Source organism: Lingula anatina, chromosome 5 (genome assembly GCF_051362555.1).
Source record: "Lingula anatina isolate TDL-2025a chromosome 5, LinAna3.0, whole genome shotgun sequence".
Lineage (NCBI taxonomy): Eukaryota > Metazoa > Brachiopoda > Lingulata > Lingulida > Lingulidae > Lingula > Lingula anatina.
The window spans coordinates 17628289-17649264 of NC_141771.1; the positions used below are offsets into that span (position 1 = coordinate 17628289).

Consider the following 20976-nt stretch of genomic DNA (forward strand, 5'->3'; position numbering starts at 1 on the left):
TCCAGATTCATGTAAAAGCCACACGCTGATGCAAAACATAGGCTGTACATCAACTCAACATCAGTTTAAGGCAATCCTTTGATTGTTATGGCAGAAAGTTAACTAAAATTGAAGTTATATTATTGCCTATTTTTACAAAAAATAAAAGCATTCATTGCCAACCCACTTGTATGTGGTCCATTTCTCCAGTACTTTCCATTCTACTGGCAACATTGACTGTATTGCCCCAGATATCAAACTGGGGTTTCTTGGCACCTATAACCCCAGCTACTACAGGACCAACATTCACACCTAAAAGTTAAAGTGGTAATGTCAGTACTGTTTATATATACATATTATGTAAATGTTATAATATATATATATGTTTTATATATATACACACACACATACATATTATAACATTTACATAAATGTGTTGTTATTGTAACTTCAGTTCAAACTTACAGGGGTGAGACTGTCATTTAGTGAAAAAGTCAGAAAATACGGCGTGGGGTCCAGGGGACCTCCTGGGCTAATGATATTTTTGGCTCCCAAACAGTCAGAATCAGCCAGGATCTCATCCCTAAACTTACCAACTTTAAGCATAAAATTATTGTAGGAGTTTTCATTGATCACTTTGAGCTTATGTTTCAGATCAAAGATGAACTCGACCAAGATGGTCAGGTTGGCTGTCACTGACTCTTCTGTGTCCTGCAATACATATAAACAAATGTCTGAAAAATTTTAACAAATACATCTATGTAATGTATCCAGTGTGTGTGTGTGTGTGTGTGTGTGTGTGTGTGTGTGTGCGCACGCGCGCATATGTGTGTTTGTGTGTGGAGGGGGATTAAGGGGCCTAGCTGCCATCCCCTACATGCATGTACCCCCTTTTCAAAATTAAAAATGTCAGATGTCACCCCATACATGTACATCCCCATCAGGTGAGAAACCCAATCCAAATTGTAACATTTTTTCAAACATTTTGTCATGTTAAAAACAGCCCAAATTTCTATTATTTCAAGAAAATCCCCTTCTCCCATCTTGTTGAAACTCCATCATTATGAACATAACATATGACCTTATAAATATGTATAAGAGAGAATATGTGCTGGTTTAAATATCTGTCTTCCAAAGCAGAGACTAGCTATTGTAAGCAACACTGTACCTGAATGATAGAATCTGGCATAAGACCCACTGCGGCCATATAGGTGGAGCCAATAGTCTTGATCTTGTCCACAGCATAGAACTGAGGGTTGTGAAGGCACTGGAAGATATATAGATATGTTTTTTTTTTATTTTATTTCTTATATCACAATAAATTAATAAATCTTGAGGGATTTGATGAAGGTGCTGGAATGTAGACATAATAGATGCATGTACATGTAGATTTTTATCAAATTCCAAATATGAGAATATGAATAAGGGCTTTGAAGGTTTCATGTACTTCAATACCACAAAAATTCCAACATAAGGCTCGTTGTGGTAACACAATACTATTTAAGACATAACTTTCTTAAAAAGTTATCATTATTATATTCTAAAACCTGATAAAGTCACCATAAACAATCTGATCCAAGGCAGCTCACCTCATCAAAATCAAATATAATCTCATTCAGAACACGTAGACACTCTATTCCCTGGTTGTTTGCATCCAGTTCCATGTAAAACCCAGCAAAGTTTGGAATAGAGGCAAACATCACCCCCACTTTGGCATACTGTTGACTGTATAGCTCCTAAAATATAAGATTACATTAACATTGTACTATAATTGTTATTAATTATCTGTGGAAACTGAATTAACTTAGATATTTGTCTGAAGGTATTTAAATAGGAGGCAACTGGCTGCTGCCTGAATTATTACCTGAGACAAAAAAAAAAAAAAAAAAAAAAAAAAAAAAACTAAGTGACATGTTAAGCATTATGAATGAATAGATCGTAACTTTACACGACAACTTATGTGACTGTCTGAAATATCTTAGCAGTTTGTGCATTTTTTGTGACAGGTTCACTCTGTATTTCAATGCTGGACAAACATTTCAACTAAATTTGTTAAAAGAAAAAAAATGCTTAAATTTTGCTCCTATTTCATCTTATTTTTCGTACCATATTACTGGTGTATTTCTTGTCCAGGAAGTGTGCTGCCACATGAGCCGGGAGCAGATTACACAGGATTCTACGGTTGTTATTCTGCAGCTCCGTCATTTCTATCTTTTCCTCGGTTGCCTGGAAATTGAATTGAAGACATAATATTTCAGCAGAAAAACAGTGTTTAACTTTCCAGAGTGGTGCACATTCATGCATTTAATTCATTTTTAAATTTCAACTGGAAGTATGAATTCACTGTGCAGTACTAATGTCTGAACTTTTTAAGACAACTATTTGTTTTTTATTACATTATGAGTATCCATTTCCCTTGAATCTCATTTATCCACTGTGGGTAAAAAAAAAGCAATGAAATAAAATAAATAAACAAATAATGATCCAAGGCATGAAATATTTTTCTTTTATCTTCTATATACTAAAAGAAACAACTCATGTTTTTAACAAATCTTCAGTTTATTTTAGTGAGCTACCAAGGGTTTTTCATTAACTGAAGTATTTTAGACCAAATTTCATATTCAATCTCTGCAGTAAAACCGTCCTCTGGTATATGCAAGACAGCAGGTGGTTGTTTACCTGGGTTTTCCACAGGTAGTCCATCCTGTGTGTCCACTCATCTTGACGTCCGTGTACAAACAGGGCTAGAGCAAAGTGAATGAGGACAATGACCCCAACTACATTGGTGGGAATATACTGCCTGGAATAGAGAATTTAACTGGGGATAATCAAGTACTGCAATTTCATGCAACATACATTATGGCATTTGTACACTCTCATTTTACACTGAATTTACTTTTACAGTGTTATGCAAGAGTAGTCAGGCATATTGTTTGTGTGGTTTGTGGTTAATAAGCAACTACAAACCTGTATAAAGATGACTTACATTGTATAATAAGAATATAATATGAGATATCTCACCCTGTGTCATCGTCATACTGATGAAATATCGATACGTGTGTAAAATGCATCACAATACTAAATGTGGCCACCATTATAAGCAGCATGGCGAACTTCACCAGGGCGGAGAGGTTCAGAAATAATGCCACTGTCAGGAAACACATCATGGCCGCCAGGTAGAAATATGGCGGCAACTCACAGTGGAGATGGTCGTCTGCTGCACTGATGATGGAGCGCTGGAGCTCCCCTGTGTGAATACCTCCTTCACAGAAAAACTGGAAGGCAATTTCACTAAATTAAATATGTATTCTATCAATGTCACACTTGACCAGTGCATGCTGCACATACATATATGTGTTTACAAACTATTTAACTAGTTCATGTACATTACACATCATGACAGTGATCGAATGAAGACAACTACAATTGTTACTTTTAAAATGTACCTCACTTCAGCAGACATAGTTTTTATGCTGTACTTACTATATTGACTTGAGCAGCTGCGTAAATGAGTATAATACTGACTATAATAACTGCAAGGCGAGCACGTGGCTTTTGACGGAGATCAAATGGAATACACTGGAATATACATGTACATAGAATATAAAGAATTTTGCACATTATCCATGAGTATTCTGACTTGAGAACCATGTTGATGAAATTGCAAATTTTACAAATTGATCTGCTGATTGTCTATGTAATATGAAGGCTCCCACATGTTGCAAAAGTATGCAGGAATTTTATTTATTCATTTCAATTTTTTATATCTGATTCTCACCTTAAGTTTGGCACCCAGGATGAGTATGAGCAGTATGGACAGCCACATGAATGTCAACAGGAATAATAGCAGCAGCATCAGGGTCCTGAAATAAATGAATAAATAAATAAATAAATAAATAAATAAATAAATAAATAAATGAGTGAACATAAATGAGTGGATGAACATGTATATATAGCATTAGTCAAATCTTTATAGTATTACAATATACATGTATATCAGTCACCTTGTCACAAACTTCTAGAGAATTTGGACTAAAATATTTTAAGGACTATATAAATTAATTTTTGAAGTTTAAATTTACAATAGCATGTGGTTGTTCGAAGACAAGAACATAGAGGTACTTGTTATATTTTAAGCCAAGATGGTCTTACACTGAAGTACAACAATAACAAGTCCAAGTCACCAAAAAGCCATCTTTTATTTTGCCACTCTCCAACATTCTCTCATGATCTCAACTACCACAATTGAGACTGGTGTCACAATATTGTGCCACAATTTCACCACAACCGCAATCCACTACATCACTCACCTTGGCAGAAGGATAAGTTGTACAGCAGATACACACACCAACACTATCAGAGCACAGAGGAGACTGGTGCCGAAGGAGACATCCTTCATCAGCTGATACTGTTGTTCAAGAAATTAAAAAAATATCTAATAAATTAATATAAAAGAGCAATATTTTGAGAACCATTAGACAAAAATCTACTGGTAGTATCTATTGATGCCATGCAGTGAAATGCCAATAAACATGGTGCACATATCTTGCTAGACATATTATTTTTGAAAAAAATCATCTACAAGAGCTGTTTACAAAGAGCTGATCACGACTAATTAATCAACTTATTTTTGTCTGGCTTGGCACAGCAATATATTTTCCTTAGATCGCATTCACAACGAGTTGAGCCTCTCACACGCCTCCACATGTGTCATCCCAATGGAGCTGAAATTTAATGACATATCAGGGACGACGCATGGGGAGGCGTGTGAGAGGCAGAGAGACTATTAAAAGATTAGGCGGTTTTTCTTTCATGTACGTCTGCCATATTTAGTTCCAGGATTTGTAAAGCCTGGCTCAACTCGTTGTGAATGCGATCTTAGCTACAAAAGATAGTTCCTAGGGCTCATTCCCAATGAAAAATTGTCCTACATAGATGAATCCAACTCTGGAGGACTCTAGCTGAATGCAGTCAGATAAACAGATTAACAAGCCTCCTCTTTGATCCAACATACTCCTATAATCACCAGCTTTTCTGTATTCTACTCAACACCAGGAGGTATGTTAATCTGTAGATCCAATTGCATTCAACAAGAATCCTGGATTGCTCTATGTAGAACATAGTTTCATTGGCAATGGGCCCTTAGGCACAAACAGAACTTGTTACCTGTCTCTCTTTTTCTGGTTTACGGAACCTGAGTGTGAAAAAGTTGACATGTTCAGACTTCTCCCTCTCCATACTTCTGGCAAAGATGGCCTGTTTCAAGTACCTGTTCACTCTGTTGTGACTGGACTCCGGTGAGTGTCTGGAAATATATACACATATATGCATGTACTGACTGTTGTTAAAGAAATGAAAATAGTAAATAACATGATATAAAATTGCTCACCGAGCAAGGATTTGTCAACCATTATACAAGAATCTACATGTAGTGTCTATGGGTGCCAGTAAAATGCTACACAAAATGAAGAATTTTTGTTACACTTTGTGAGACAATTGCCTTATGGGAGTCCATCCTTATAAATTAAAGCCTGAAAGCCTGTTTGTACATAAGTAATCTGTTTACACATACATGTACTGTACATATAGGCATTCATGTGTATACAAACACCTATACAGATATATATAATTAAATAATGCTACATAACATACATAAATAATTTTCAAACGTGGATAGTCTCAGTTGCAACTATATATATATACTGTAAATGTAAAACTGACTGAGGACATTTCTTACAAATACACTAAATCAATTTGCACATTACACTTTCAAGGTATGAGTCATGCACAGTTGATCATGACTGAGCACCAACTGAAAACTATTAAAGATGCAATGATCATAATCCTTTTGTCAAGTCATCCTGTACACATACATTTACTCAGATATATCAAGACAATATTTAGTCCCTATGCTTTTAATATCTGGCATAGCACCATCACTTTCCAGGTAAACACCCACCTGGTTTCAGATAAACCCCAGGTAATAGCACAAGATTAAGGTAAAGCTGCCTCTAAATCATGAAAAATACCACATGCCTCAAAGATTAAACAGGTTATTTGAGACGATGTGTGTTTTTCCACCTAGGTCAAAATCCTTTTTCAAGGTATTCATATCTATAGCTGTTATACTGGGAAACGTACCCGAGAAGGTAAACAAGGATCCTTAACCTAAGCTTAGCTATTTTCCGGTTGATTTTGTAAATCAGGAAGAAATGGAGTGCAAATTTGCCACCAGTTATCTTGCCAGTTAATACTTCTAAGACGTATGTGTGAGATTTGTGTTATAGAGGTTGGTTTCACCAAGGAAATATATCATGTACAATATAATTCCCCAGCTTCACAAACAAACTTAAATTTTTTGTACAGTGAAGTTAAGTAATTATTGGTCTAAAACATAATAATTTTGCCATTTCTTTCCATTTCCTTCTTTTTATAAAACAGGTTCAAGGTTTCAACTCGGAAGAGTAGATGAAAGTACTAGTGATTTATTTTGGTTGAAAGAAGACTAAAATGTCAGTCTCAAAATTAGAACAGACTTTCAGTTGTTTTTAGTGAAAACCCTTAGTGCTCTGCCTCTCTACCAGTTAACCATCTTCCCACAGAGCTTCTTCCAAGGAAATTTGGCAAAATTTTACAACAATTCCATTTGTTGCTTAATCAGCGTACAAAACATAATATTATATTTCATTTCTTATAATTTTCCATTTAAATCAATTCATATCTTGTGACATGACAAGATAAATTTGTGAAAGGGAGTGAAGGAGATGGTGGCAGTGAGGGAAGAAGTGGGGGGGGGGGGCAACACCAAGCAAGCCACTGTCTCTTACCTCTTGTTCATGATGGGCCTTCTTAACTTGTCAGCAATGCTGCCCTGGAATATGTAAACATACAATCAAATGAATAAGAATTTTAACAGATATATTAAGTATGCTTTCAATATCATAAACAGCAACATGGGGATTTGAACCAACCACCCTTTTTGCTGGGAAAAGCTCCATGCAGGGCAAAATTTAATCTAGGTACATGAAGGATTCATGGTAAAAAACTGACTTTTCAGAAAAAGACTCCTTTTAATTTAAATGAAATTGCTGGCTACAGGCTTGTTACACATCTTGGTTTTACTATAATTTACAGGCCCGTAGCCAGGGGGGTTCGGGGGGTTCGAAAGAACCGCCCCTTTTGCCGGGAAAAGGTCCACTCTGGGTAAAATTTGATCTAGGTACATGAAGTTTTTATGGGAAAAGGTCCACTTTTTCAGAAAAAGAACCCCCCTTTTGAAATTGCTGGCTACGGGCCTGATTTATTAATAGTTTGTACCAGTGCTAATGTATAGTATCAGAACTGAAAAAATTTATCAAGACATCTATTTGTCTTTGCTATTTCCCAGTACATACTGTATGTTAATTAAGCTGAACGAGAAGTGACAAAATCAAAATTACACAGGGATTTATTGCTGATGAAACTCAGATATGAATGACAAATTAAAATGGATGGGAAACTTAGATCAAAATGTTGAAATTGGAAATCCATTCAATATCCTGCCTGAGCCACGAGAGATAAAAATCAGCAAGAAATCTATAAATCTGCAGATGGTATGAGGTTCCCAGACATCACCAATATCAGAAATCTTCAACATGACAAGTGCATGTTGTATGGATGTCTGAATGAGTTATTAGATTATGCAACTTAAAAAGCAATTGTGACATTCAAAAACTAATTTTCTAAGTACTTAATTTGTCAGAAAATTGCAAAATAACGTGACTGTGGATTTGTGTAAAAGGTTGTGAATTCTCACTTAACAGGTAAGGACAGAAATGCCATTACATGGAACTAAATGAATGTGTCTTAGCACAAGAGAGAGAAATGAGAGGTAAATCACTGTAGTCTGATTGTTATCAGGACCACTGCAAAAAGTTTAAAAGTGAAGAAGCTATGCGTATACGTTTTGTAAAGACAAAGGTTGCCTTCAATTAAAGTATGGATCCCTCTGGAAAAATTGCAATATCCTCTCTGACCTATCCAACACCCTCCTTTGAGGTAAACTTACACCAGTTCTTTTTACATATATGAATAGTATGAATACTTCCCCTAGCCTTACTATCAGCCAGCCTATATCAACTGACTCAATTAATCTCTCCCCTCCCACCCCATATCCTTTTTGCCATGTGTGGTCGTCTTTCTTTACAGCAAAAAGTTTTATGTATGAAAATCTACCAATGACATGACCCATAACAATCTTAAGAACAAAAAAAAAAAAAAAAAGGGAGGGGGGGGGACATGGAGTTATCTAGCTAGACCCCCCTCCAACCCCCCTCCCCCCCTCTACGCAACCTGTGAGGTCCAGCTGTAAGGTCAAGCCCCATATACCAGCAGACCAATCTGTTCCTCCCCTGCCAAGCTAGTTAGGTGGCAATTACTGCAGGATGAAATGTCAAGCACCAGATAGATGTAGTCAGAACCAGCACAGATGTATTGTTTTACCTTGGCCAGGGATCATGAAGGAAGAAGAGAAAGGTTGTCTGAGGCATTAAGTCTATTTCTGTCTATTTGGGAGAAATGGATGAAAAATCAGGACTGTTGTGCACTTTTATTTTTAATTATTATTATCGCATGTGTGTGTTTGTATGGTAATAACAATAAAATAATCTTAAATTAATTTGGTCCAAAACTTTGGAATGGAAAATGGGTATGTGCAACAACATAATACAGTGCAATACATTCAAAAATTGCCAAAAAGTTAGATGCAGTCCGGTGAGTCCCCACTATTTCAGCTGGAAATATGTGTAGGTTAATCATCTGTGATCAAATCAACCATTTTACTCAATTAAAGAAAGTGTCCATTTGAGAAAAGTCTGATGCCCAACACTGCTAGAAGATAATAGACAGCCCCAATTCCACCTCTGGCGTTCTTTTTTTTAGATTTGCTGCTCTAAAAATACATGATCTACTGGTATGTAAGACAGTACACAGGATATACATGAGTCAATAAAACAACCCATTTTTGAAAAAAAAATCTTCACTGAAAATTACCTTTTATTATATTTTCAAAAGAAAATCAATGCACTGATCGTTAGACAAGAGAAAACTTCATTCCATTATCTCACAGCTCTTAATGTCAATAATTGCAAAATAAGTCGGCATAACCAAATTATTTCCAATTTCATATATCTTTTTCACAGTGATCCCTAATAAGCTCTTAGACCAAATTTCCTTTTTTTATCTAATCTTATTTTTCATTATTAATCTTATCCACATCTACTGCCTAGTAAATAAATCTCCAGCATAATCTTAATTTTTGCAACAATGTTGAAATTGGCCAAAATAATGTTTAAATCGTGACATAACTAGCTTACAATTATATCCTTAGACAAAACCTACACCATTTAAATTAATGCTGATCACACATAATCACTTTTTCAGTATTATATTCTATTCAAGAAGTTATTATCAACATTTACGAACTGTAGTTTCAACCTCAGACAACAAAACGAGGAATTACATCTCCAATTTTTACTTACCATACTAATCTTATGGTCATCATGTTGGGCAGACAGGACATTGGAGAACGGGATCTCCGCACGAAACTTGATGTAGCGCATGAGTCTCAACACGCAGTTGGAGACGCTCTTGAAGGACAGTTTTCGGGGCTTGATGTCACCAAGTTGTCCCTTCCTGTGGACTATACTGTGTTGCTGGAAAAAAGTAAATTAAAATGTGTTAGTTAAAGATTAAAGTCAAGTGGAAAGATGAGCTATACTGTAAATAAGCAAAAGACCATCTTCAAAGAAAAATGTTTACATGTGTATAATCACGAAAATGTTTTGTACACTTTTTGTACATGACAACTTATTCTTACACACCTAACAAATAAGTCCTTCTTTAATAAACAAAAGTAAGGTGTGATGAGACTTTGACCAAAAATATCACTTCATGCACGATAACTTATGATCTCTAAATTAGCCTTCCTAATTTTCCACTATAATAATAATAATAATAATAATAATAATAATAATAATAATAATAATAATGATATTAATAATGATATTTATATTTATTCCTGAGATTTTGCACTGAATGTATCTAAATGCAACTTTACACAATTGCAAATTATTACAGAGTAGGTTTCCATTGAATGATACATAAATATCACCGTTCAGACCTGCGATTTCACACTTTATCAAAATATCAATAATAAATAAAATGTTCTCTTCAGTCCATATACATTTATTTCTTAACAGGTGCTTTAGAAGCAGCGGCAGTGGCAAGATCAGAAGTCACCAGAAACTCTTTGTTCTTAGTTCTATGTCACAGAGACAAGCTGCCAGTTGAGAGGTGAGTTTCTGGTGACCTCTTAGAATCAGGGTTTGGAAGGGTTATTACAGCTAGCGCACTAATTGCTGATATAAATCACATCTGTGGCAGGCCGCAATGTGTTAAGTACAGCACAAAAGCTGTTAAGAAGATCTGTGTTATGCTTATCTCACGCAAGTCCTGATAAAACATGACAGAGCACAGCAATTAGTTTGTATCGCTGAACCATCTCATTGTCTTTAAATTGCGTCTTTCTTCTCGTGACCTTGGCTATACCCTGTTGCTGAAGATGCCAAACTGAAAATGACTGTTTTCAGCCTATACAGGTTTCATGTGAAAGCATCTTACATAATATATACCAGTGACTTGTCCTAGATTTTATAGGAGTGAAAGGTGTGTGTGTGTGTGTGTGTGTGTGCGCGCGCGCTCACTCAAGCATGTTTGTAGGGGTAGACACTGATAGCAGAAACTTTTTCAGCTTTATTTCTTTTATCTTCATGATCAAACAATCTATAACATGCAGTATACACAGTGTATGTTGTGTTAGCTGAGACTCTTAATTGCTTCTTGATACACTGTCACGTGTGCCAAGTAAGGTCTGTTTTAGGGGCCATTCCCACTGATACTTGGATCGATCTATCTCCCTGTGGAGTCTCACTAAATTGCTATCAACCTAACCAGCTTAAATGTCTGTCACACCTAGTAAAGCTGTTAGGGAGTAATAATCTTTACCCTAGCTGATTCGGTAGGTGTGACAGACATTTAGGCCGGTTAAGCTAATAGCAATTCAGTGACACTCTACTGGGAGTTAGACCGATCCAGATGGATTGATCTAGGCATGGGAACCCAGTCTTAGATAAAGTCAAACTAAGTTTTTTTCAGCTTGCTTTAGACTGCAAAACTTTAGATTGTCAAAGATTACATTAAGCTAACTGAATCTAGAAACATTTTGCTAGTGATATCCTAACGATAAATGTAGTAGACAAACCTAATTGGACTTTAACCACTGAGAGTGAAAAACATTGTCATTTGACAAACACAATTTGAGCAAGTTAAGGGGGAAAAACACAAAGAGGAAACCAGCTTTTTGCATTCTGTGCACAATGTAACTAAATTATCAGATAAAATTCATAAAAGTCTTTGATGAGACCCATTTTTGCCTTAAGTTGTTTTCAAATTGTGAACCAGGTCAATCTTAAGACCCGATAAAACTTGAAGCTGCGCCATTTTGACTATCAGCCAATACACTGGAGGGGATCACATATATTTTTTTTTATGATTGAAAGTGAAATTATCATCAATTTCCCCTTCATTCTTCCTTCCCTCGGGCTTGTAAAAAGGGAAATAGAAATCTTGGCAACATTGCAATTTTCCATGAAGTAGGAAATGAAAGGATTGCCGCAATCGCTGGGGTTTACTAAATTTGATATAGATGCTTGGAAAGTACTTCTTTTTATCATCAATCTAAGTTTAAATGTTTTTATTTTCATGAATATCTAGGAACATGACAGCTATCCCTGCTCCACTGGCGTAGAAATTTAACCTACAATATCAAATGCTAATATCATTTTCGACAAGTCATCCCTGATTTTATAAAATTACAGTTATTCATTACAAAAAAGTAGATTAATAGGTGACATCAGGTGTTTCCTTATAAATCCTCTGACAGATAAGTATTTCAATGAATTTACAATAATGTGGTTTTAAAAATATGTGAAAATTTCTGATCCATCAGTCAAAAGATTTAACTCAGCGCCAATATTTCCCTGGAAGTCTAAAATTGTATTAAGTGACTATGGAATTTCTGAATTACAAAGTTTAGGTGACTACAAGGGATAACAGGTGCTGTATATCTTGAAATAATCTTAATTTCATGTTTTCCAAACTGAATACTTCTCTCTTCTGTCTGCGGCCTTAGGTAACATTCTCTCAGATAAAACTGTTTTCCATATTTCATATCACAGCTCCTTTTATTTATTTTTCTATTTATATAATGTTAGCAAGTTTTTCCTCAATAGCAATTATTCTCTATTATGTTTATGGTACATCCTCTCTCCTTAAGACACCACCTCCTGTGCACCTGTTCAATTAAATAGACAATTATATATCTTGGTTACCTCAAAATCACAGGGAACTTACATTTCAGTGAGGTATCCTGTGACATTTAAGCCGATTTAAAATAATCTCAAATCTAAAAATAGAAAGACTCCAGTACTGGAAAAGCTGGTTATCCACAGCTGAAGCACAATAAACTGGAGATTTCATTAAATCTGGACTTCACCTGGTGCAGGAGTTTATTGAAGTGTCTACAGGAATTCGCCCTGATTCACAGCAATTCCAGAACTTAATAGACCAAAAATAATTGGTTAATACAGATCCATTAGCCATTCACCTGGGCTGATGTTGAAAAGAAAAGGAATCCAGCTTTTATGTCTTCATAACACTTGGGAACACTAGCTTGCATTAAGATAAATCAATACATTTTGTTAAAAACTGAAAAATGATCAACTCTCCACAAAACCGGCACTGATGTCATTTGAACATGTCCCAAATTTCAGAAATTACTGGAAACTGAAGTCAATTATCAGCTTGTCTCAGTTGTTACTGGGATCAGGCCTGTATATAGCTTGAAGGGGGGCTTTTTTGCCAGGAAACAGTAAAAAGTCCCCTTTGGGCAAATTTTGTTATCTATGTACATGAAGGTTTCACTATAACAGAACCACTTTTTCAGGAAAATATTCCACCCCCTTTGAAATTGCTGGAGTTTTCAATAATCTCTGAGCTCCAGGGTGTATTGAACTAAACTTTATAGGAAAGTCTGGCTGTTTGTGTATTGAACAGAAACCATACCTTCATCAGCCTGGTGCACCCCGGATTTCAAAGGTTACTGGAAATTCACCTCGGATGTCACCAAACTTTGGCATTTCCAGTAAAACAGAGGCATATATGCTGACTGTAGAGAGGGGAGTTTTCAGGGACTTCTGGATTTTACATCCAATACATATAGACACATATTAGTTGGGTCAGTCTACCTCCGCGGGGAGGGGGGGGGGGGGTTCTCGCCAGGTACAATTAGTGGAATCAGCTTAACTGTCTGTCACGCCTCCTGAAGCAGCAAGGGGGTAATTAACTTTCAACAATTAAGGTGCTCGAGGAGGTGTCTTTCAGTTAAGATGATTGCACTAAATGAGAGCCCAGTCAGAGTTGGGCCGGACAAACTTGTATAAGTGTCTATCTGAATGCTCCCTTAGTGTAGCCCAGGGCCCCGTAACTCAAAAGCATCAAAGGTAACTGGAAACTTACTCTTATGTCAGCAAATCTTTGCCATTTCCAGCAAAACAGAAGTATATGTTGACAGTAGAGGGGAGAGTTTCAAGGAACTTACGTATGAAACTCAGGGTAAAAAGTGTGGAGAGAGCCTTCTATCTAATAAGAATTCCAGCTGATTTTGAATGAGTCAGAAACCTAATATAACACCAATTACTGATAGATGGACTGTATCCATAAAGAAATTTATCCTCTGCTGCCTGGGTTCCATAAGTTTATAACACTCACTGAGGTAAACAGGTTTTGCACTGACTATGGTAATTTCTCAAAAATTTCGAACGTTTCGAACTTTATTGTTACAATTATCATACCTTTTTTTTCCAAGGCTTGCAATTTTTATTTGCAAAAAAGAAAAAAAAAATGAAATGTCTGTAAGAACTACAATAACTTTGGTTTTTATAATTATATTTTTTACCATCATTTCAAAACAATGTTTATTAATTTTTTTTAATTTATCAAGCAATTACCATATATCTATAGAGAAAAACTATACATTTATTTAGCAGATCAATAACATTCTCTGTCCCCTCTTCTCCTAGCTTGCTTTTTTTGAAAAATATTTCATCTGGTCAATCCAGAATTTCTGCTGTAGGAGGAGGGGAATGGGCAGAAGGGGAAGATTTGTTGGAATACTGCACATTTACTAGTAGAAATGCATCTAACGAATGCTGACAAAAGCTTTTGAGGACCAACCATAGTCCAAATAGCAGGGGCAGATCCAAGATTGTTTGAAGAGAAGGGTCTAGTTTTTAAAGAATGACAGACATCGGATGTGAAGCTGACCCTTGCCCCCTTCGTGTGGGGTTTGGTGTTTTGGAGGGCAAACAGTGCCATTTGGTGCAGTTTAGAGCTATGATTCAGATCTTCAAAATTCTAATATCATAGAGAGGGGAATACTGGTGTGATTTTTTTCCAGAAACCGAAGGGGGGGGGGGGGGGGGGGAGTCAGGACCACCCTGACATGTCCCCCCCTTAATTCTGCCACTGAACAAGTACATACTATGGTGTATATACCACACTTCACCCATCTGGCCTCAGTGGATGTGACAGTGGGGATACATTAGCACTCTTAAATGAACAGCATTCATAAAAAGACTTAATCAAATACGCAGTTTTTGCAATTCTTCTCCCCTCTGAGCAATTTTCCTGTGAATTACAAAGTTGCTATCCTTTTATAGGCTTTCACAGCATTTATTGCCAGCTCTTCTACAATATGCATATTGCCTTGAATGTTAAATCACATGGATGGTTTTGTTTTTTTATTTTTGGTCTGTCTTCCAGAAATGAGTCAGGCTATCGATCACACAAAATGGCACTCTATGCAGCACTGCCTCATTCAGAACTAATCTTTGGTGAGAACCTTTTCATTGTAAAACACTTGTTAGTGCTGCCTAAAGTGATACCAATTGAAGGATTGTCTGAAGTGCTGAACCTACACATTTTTTTTCCTATCTGAATGTAGGAAATATTCAGGTGTGCTCAGACAAGTAAAGTTGGACTGATTATGGTCTAAATTTCACTCCTGTGTAAACCTATTATATTAATTTAAAGCCCTGCAGTATACTGGCACCCTCATTTTTTTTTTTTTTTTTTTTTTGCACCTTACATTTTTCACACTGAAATCCCATATAAAAGATTACCTCAGATATAAAGCACACAAAAATATCCAACTAGTCTGGTATTGCATTTTAGTGTTGAATCATTCCTGATCTATTGCTGCTTACTAATCAGACATTGTATTCTACATTTAGTTTGTAGTATATATGCCTGCCCACAGCATTTCCTAGAATGATGGATATATAGCTACTCAAGTTTGAAATCAAAATCTGGGAGCTCTCTGAATACTTCTATGATGTCCAGAAAGAAGACATGATTTCTAGAATTTTCATTCAAGTCTTGCATTTTTTTTTTTTAAAAGAGGTTTGACAATTTTTTATGTCTTTTTCTTATGTTGGAACTAAAAGCTGTCCAAACCAACCTTAGTAATTATTAGCAATGGAGAAAGGGAACCTGTTCTGGCTTAAAATTTTTACAATTTTACGAACAATTTATCATTCATCACATCAGGCATAAAATGTTTTGCTGTTATACATTAAGAAATCTAGCCACTCCCCATTCCATGTTCAGAACCCTAGCAGGAGTAAATCCAGGGTTGTTTGGGGGGGGGGGTTAAGGAATGACAGGCTGCTGATGCAAAGCCCCCCCCCCTTTGGCGTGGAGTTTGGGACTCACTGAATTTTTTTGGTATTTTTTAGGGGACAAAGTGCAATTTGGTACTGTTTATAACTATAATTTAGCTAGTCAAAATTCTAATTTCAAGAGGGGACCATTGGTGTGATTTCTTTCAGAATTCAAAGGAGGGGTCAGGGAGGGGGGGGTCCTGGGGGGTCCTCCATAAATCCACCACTGCCTACCATGATAACATGATACACCATTGCTAAGAAATAAAATCATTCATGCCTGCTTGCAGAAATACTGTATCTCTTGGACCAGGGCAATCAGCCACATTTCTCCTGGATTAAATCTCCATGATAATGCGATCATGCCCTGTAATTTGATGAAATACATCAATACTACTGCCTGAAATAATTGGAGGCTGGTTAAAACCCCTGCCAGAAATATGTCTGGTCGTGTTCACTTCATGAACCTGATTAAAACCCCTGCCAGAAATATGTCTGGTCATGTTCACTTCATGAACTTGTTAAAACCCCAGCCAGAAATATGTCTGGGCGTGTTCATTTCATAAACCTGGCTAAAACCCCTGCCAGAAATATGGCTGGTCGTGTTCATTTCATGAACCTGGTTAAAACCCCTGCCAGAAATGTCTGGTCATGTTCAATTCATGACTAACTTCATTTGAGGTTCCCGTTTTTTGCTAAAGAAGGGGAGTATTATACATATTTATTATGTTATAAAAATGAAAGAATCTTACAACAATTATTAAATAGCAAATGAGCACATTTTTGCTGTAATTTATATGGCTAGAGGAAAATGTTTGATTAATCTCATTTTTCTCTTTACAGTTTTTATTTTTTATTTTTCTGGGGGGCGGAGCAGGGCAAAGTGATTGCTTCTGAAGTTAAGAGAAGGGCATGACTCCCCCACCCCCACCCACACCAAAACCTTGAATTTGCCTTATTACACTGAAACTATTCTTGATTGGCAATAAAGTGAGTAATTTTGCTATGACCCCATTCCCATACCTAGATCGATCTAGCAGAATCGATCCATCTCCGAGGAGTTTCTCTCTAAATTATATGCAGCTTAAGTGGCTGTGATGTCTGGCATGCCTACTGAAGCAGTTTGGGGGTAGTTCACTATCGTTTAGCAGCTTCAGTAGGCGTGCCAGACATCTAAGCCACTTAAATTGAATACAATTTATTGATAATCCCTTCAGAGATGGGTCGAATCTGCCAGATGGATCTAGGTATGAGAATGGGATCTATAAGACCCCATGAGGCACTGGGGTATTGCAATCAACATGTCTACTTTCTGTTGAAAGTATAGTGTAGTACTAAAATACTTAATAGAATACATGGCACTGATCCGGATGAAGCTTGGGTTATTGTTACATGATCCATCCAAGGTAATTAGTCATTGCAAGCAACTTGATATAATATAGTTCAAGAATCAATACCTGTTATACTTCATAAAATACATGAAACTGATCTAAATGAAGTTTGAGTTATTGTTATATGAAGCATACATATTCCTAGTTATGGTCCATCTGAGATAATTAGTCACTGCAAGCAACTTGATGTAACAGTTCAAGAATCAATACCTGTAATACTTCAAAAAATACAATATACGTGAAAACTGATCTGAATGTAGTTTGGGTCATTGTTATATGAAGCATACATATTCCTAGTTATGGTCCATCTGAGATAATTAGTCACTGCAAGCAACTTGATGTAATAGTTCAAGAATCAATACCTGTAATGAAAGAAATTATTGGAAGCCCAATTATGGAGAAAATTTACTCTGACCTCTAAAACAGAGCTTATTGGATTCATTCTCACTCCAGACAGATTCTAAATCCCATTAACATGGGCAGGGAAGGGCAACTTGACTTCATTAAGAAGTTATACATTAAGTTTTGACTGCATTATTCTGCCCTGGTCACCCCAGCCAGAGAAGCTGTCTGGTTGCAGTGTTCCCATGGGGTCTGCTGTTCAGTCTGTTTTAATCAGCAGTCTCGTTAACATAGCAGTAGCCTTAATATCCTGTATTATAATTCCTATCCATCTTACTCTTTTTAAAAATAATTGTTGTTTATTCAAATTTCACATTTACAAAATATCTATAATTAGTTATTATTGTTATTATTATTATCATAAGTACACGACCCTGGTGTGTTTAGATCAATTACACTTAAAAGGATGTGGGGAAGGGCTTTAAAGGTATAAAATACTGCCTCTTTGAGCTCAACATGCATTCTTTCTAATTTTGTTTTTTTTATGAGAAGTAAATTTGCATCCACCCTGGGATTCAAAGGGCACTGCAGTCTCAGCAGCAATGTCAGAGGCAGTAGAGGTGTGAATTTCCAATGTTCTCTGAAACTCAGGGTGTTTGCACCATTCTCTATTATCACACTGGGTGTGCATATACCACCCCTGTCACTGGACAAAGCTCATTAATTAATATTTTTTCAAAACTAGGACCAAATGTCTAGAAGTGTCCAAGAACATAGTACTGCTCTGTTCCTCGACAAGGATTGACTGTTTCATAAATGTTGTATTTTATAGTTTCTTCCTGTCTGACCTGTCTACCCAGTTGGACCTATGACCTGACCAACAGAGTGACCACTAGGCAGGATAAGTAGGTATGTTTACACTGGTTATAATTAACTGGTTCAATCATTGGACGACACCAAACCACCCACCAAAACCCTTCTTCCTCAAGCAATGCTTTTACTGTGTGAACCAATTTAACAACATGAGCTTCTGTTAAGAGTATAAATAAATGAAACAATCAAATGCTCTTTTTCAATTTCTCAGTTAAATGTTTTCAAACATTCAGGCAATCCAGAAGCGTTCAAGGGGAGATCCTAATTTTAGGAGGTGTAAATCAGCTCTGCCAAGTTTTTCTCCATGGGTTTTATCCACCCACATGTGACCACTTTGGATAATGGACATGATTTATGGTGACCACCTGGTATATAGGGGAAAAAACCCAACAGAATCTTTTTTGAAATCATTCAATTTTGAAAATGTTTAATATGAATGATTTAAGTGTTTACTAGCTGCTTCTACTAAAATTTTGTCCTATGAAACTCAGGGGCGGATTGAGGCCATCTTCTGGGTCTTCCGGAAGACGGTCAGATTTTCAAATTTACATTGACGGGTATCTAATTTTTCTATCGGAAGATGGTCAAAAAATGGAGGATGGATAAAAAAAGATAATTTGGAAGACTGTCAGAAAATATCCCTGGATCCGCCCCTGAAACTTGCAATCTATAGAACACCAAATCAACTGAGATTCTGCCTGATAATAGAATAAAGATGTTCTTGTTTTCAAAACTTGGATTAACTTATCCTGTTTGTACATAACAGACAAACAGCACAAAGTCAAGACAAACAAATACCTGGTATGGGCCAATTTTAGACCAACAGTAGAATCTGAATTTACAACTCCCTTTGTGATTCTGTCAGACACATTCTGTAGCATATATTAAACTTTCCAAAAAAAAAAATTGCTCATTGCAAATGAACTATTCATAGTAGTACTTTTCATATAAGTATTAATGAAACTGAAATATATGTTATTCAACCTGTCAATAAATTGCCACAAAATCACAGGTAGACCTATTTTTTAACATTTTTCTCCATTACGACAATATACATATTCCTAAATATGTATCTGTACATGGAGAAATATGTGATTTAAATGTGAAACACAATAATTCATTGAACAGTACTGAAAAATAATTAAAGGTAACCCTTTATTTTTTCCCATACATATATATCTTTTTCTGTATACATTTTCACGAATCTTATGATTTAATCGATACATCCACGTTAGACTTACCCTTCTTGGATGTTTGGCCACTATGAAGAAAGTTTCTATATTGTGCTCTTTGAGATAGCTGTCTCTCTCCATGCCATTGCCTGGCTCGACCTCAAACTGGTCTTGAAGACACTCCAACGTGGCCTTTGTAATATGAACACGGCTAAAATAAGGAAAGTATTTAATACAATACAAAACTAAGATTAACAATCGCAATAAGCTTCAGCCAATGGATAGGAGTTAACACCCAAGAAATTGATCAGAAATGATTAAGAAAGAGAAAAATCAAGATGCATAGCTGCACAAAAAAAAAAAAAAAAAAAACAGGACAAACACACACACTAAACAGAGAGAGAGAGAGAGAGAGAATGAGAGTGTACAATTGGGATGTCGTGTTTGACAGTGTGTTAGGTGAGATAATGTATTAGCTGTGCCAGCATGTAAGCTGAAATTGTGTTTGCTGTGATATTGCAGTACCCTGACAGTGTGTTGTGCATTAATTTCCAATGTGTTAATATCTTATATATGTTTTTTACAAAATTAAACTGTAAAGGGCATGTAAAAACATACATTTACACCATTTTATTTGGTTAGGCAAAAAACTATGACATCATACTCACCCTGGTTTGCCCCCTGACTCCATGTGATTAGCCAATGTGACATCATACTCACCCTGGTTTGCCCCCTGACTCCATGTGATTAGCCAATGTGACATCATTGCTCCACACATCGTACTGCCAACGTTTCATGCCCAGCACCCCGCACAGCACGCGCCCCGTGTGGAGACCAACGCGCATGTTTAGACTGACACTTGTGGCCTCACGCACAGCTCTGAAAAGTGAATTAATTTCCACATAATTTGTTATTCTTTTTTATATTCTTTTGCTTTTATTCATATGAGCAAAAGGATAACAATAATATAATTTCTTGTAGTCTATACCTGTATGTATTTATTTATAACCATAATTCAGAGCTTTTTTTTCTTCTAATTTTTATAGAAGTGTTTGAGATGTAAGCAATATTTTCCATGAACTCTTCTTCGTCAATAATCTTTTTCCTATAGATAAATTGAAAAAAAAAAATTAATTATTTCAACAAGTTTAATTTCATAAACAGACATGCATCTAATTCCAAACAGTAAAATCAGAAAAATTCTATCAAAATAATTTTAAAATGTCCATTTTTTCACAGAATCAATAATTACATATGATATACACTATAACTACTAGTGCAGATCATATTAAATCATATTTCGATCAAAAGGCCCCATTATCGGACCAAACCCTACATTCCACTTAATATCAGCAGGACTAGAACAATTCATCACGCTCTGGTCTTGTTTGGAGGAGGAAG

The 20976-nt window shown here is 36.1% G+C and overlaps 1 protein-coding gene across 1 annotated transcript in view; it reads right to left on the reverse strand.

Moving 5' to 3' along the window:
• The window catches only part of LOC106159379 (adenylate cyclase type 1), a 59221-nt gene that overhangs the window by 4522 nt on the left and 33723 nt on the right, over positions 1 to 20976 (reverse strand). Inside the window, exons 6-20 of the mRNA XM_087014248.1 lie at positions 20296 to 20454; positions 19645 to 19786; positions 9498 to 9671; positions 6807 to 6850; positions 5146 to 5284; positions 4290 to 4387; positions 3758 to 3842; positions 3463 to 3558; positions 3001 to 3254; positions 2659 to 2779; positions 2086 to 2205; positions 1569 to 1715; positions 1148 to 1246; positions 573 to 690; positions 167 to 291 (exon numbers count right to left, since the gene is read on the reverse strand). Of these exons, the coding sequence (XP_086870374.1) occupies positions 167 to 291; positions 573 to 690; positions 1148 to 1246; positions 1569 to 1715; positions 2086 to 2205; positions 2659 to 2779; positions 3001 to 3254; positions 3463 to 3558; positions 3758 to 3842; positions 4290 to 4387; positions 5146 to 5284; positions 6807 to 6850; positions 9498 to 9671; positions 19645 to 19786; positions 20296 to 20454 (1921 nt within the window). The remainder of the gene's footprint in view (positions 1 to 166; positions 292 to 572; positions 691 to 1147; positions 1247 to 1568; positions 1716 to 2085; positions 2206 to 2658; positions 2780 to 3000; positions 3255 to 3462; positions 3559 to 3757; positions 3843 to 4289; positions 4388 to 5145; positions 5285 to 6806; positions 6851 to 9497; positions 9672 to 19644; positions 19787 to 20295; positions 20455 to 20976) is intronic.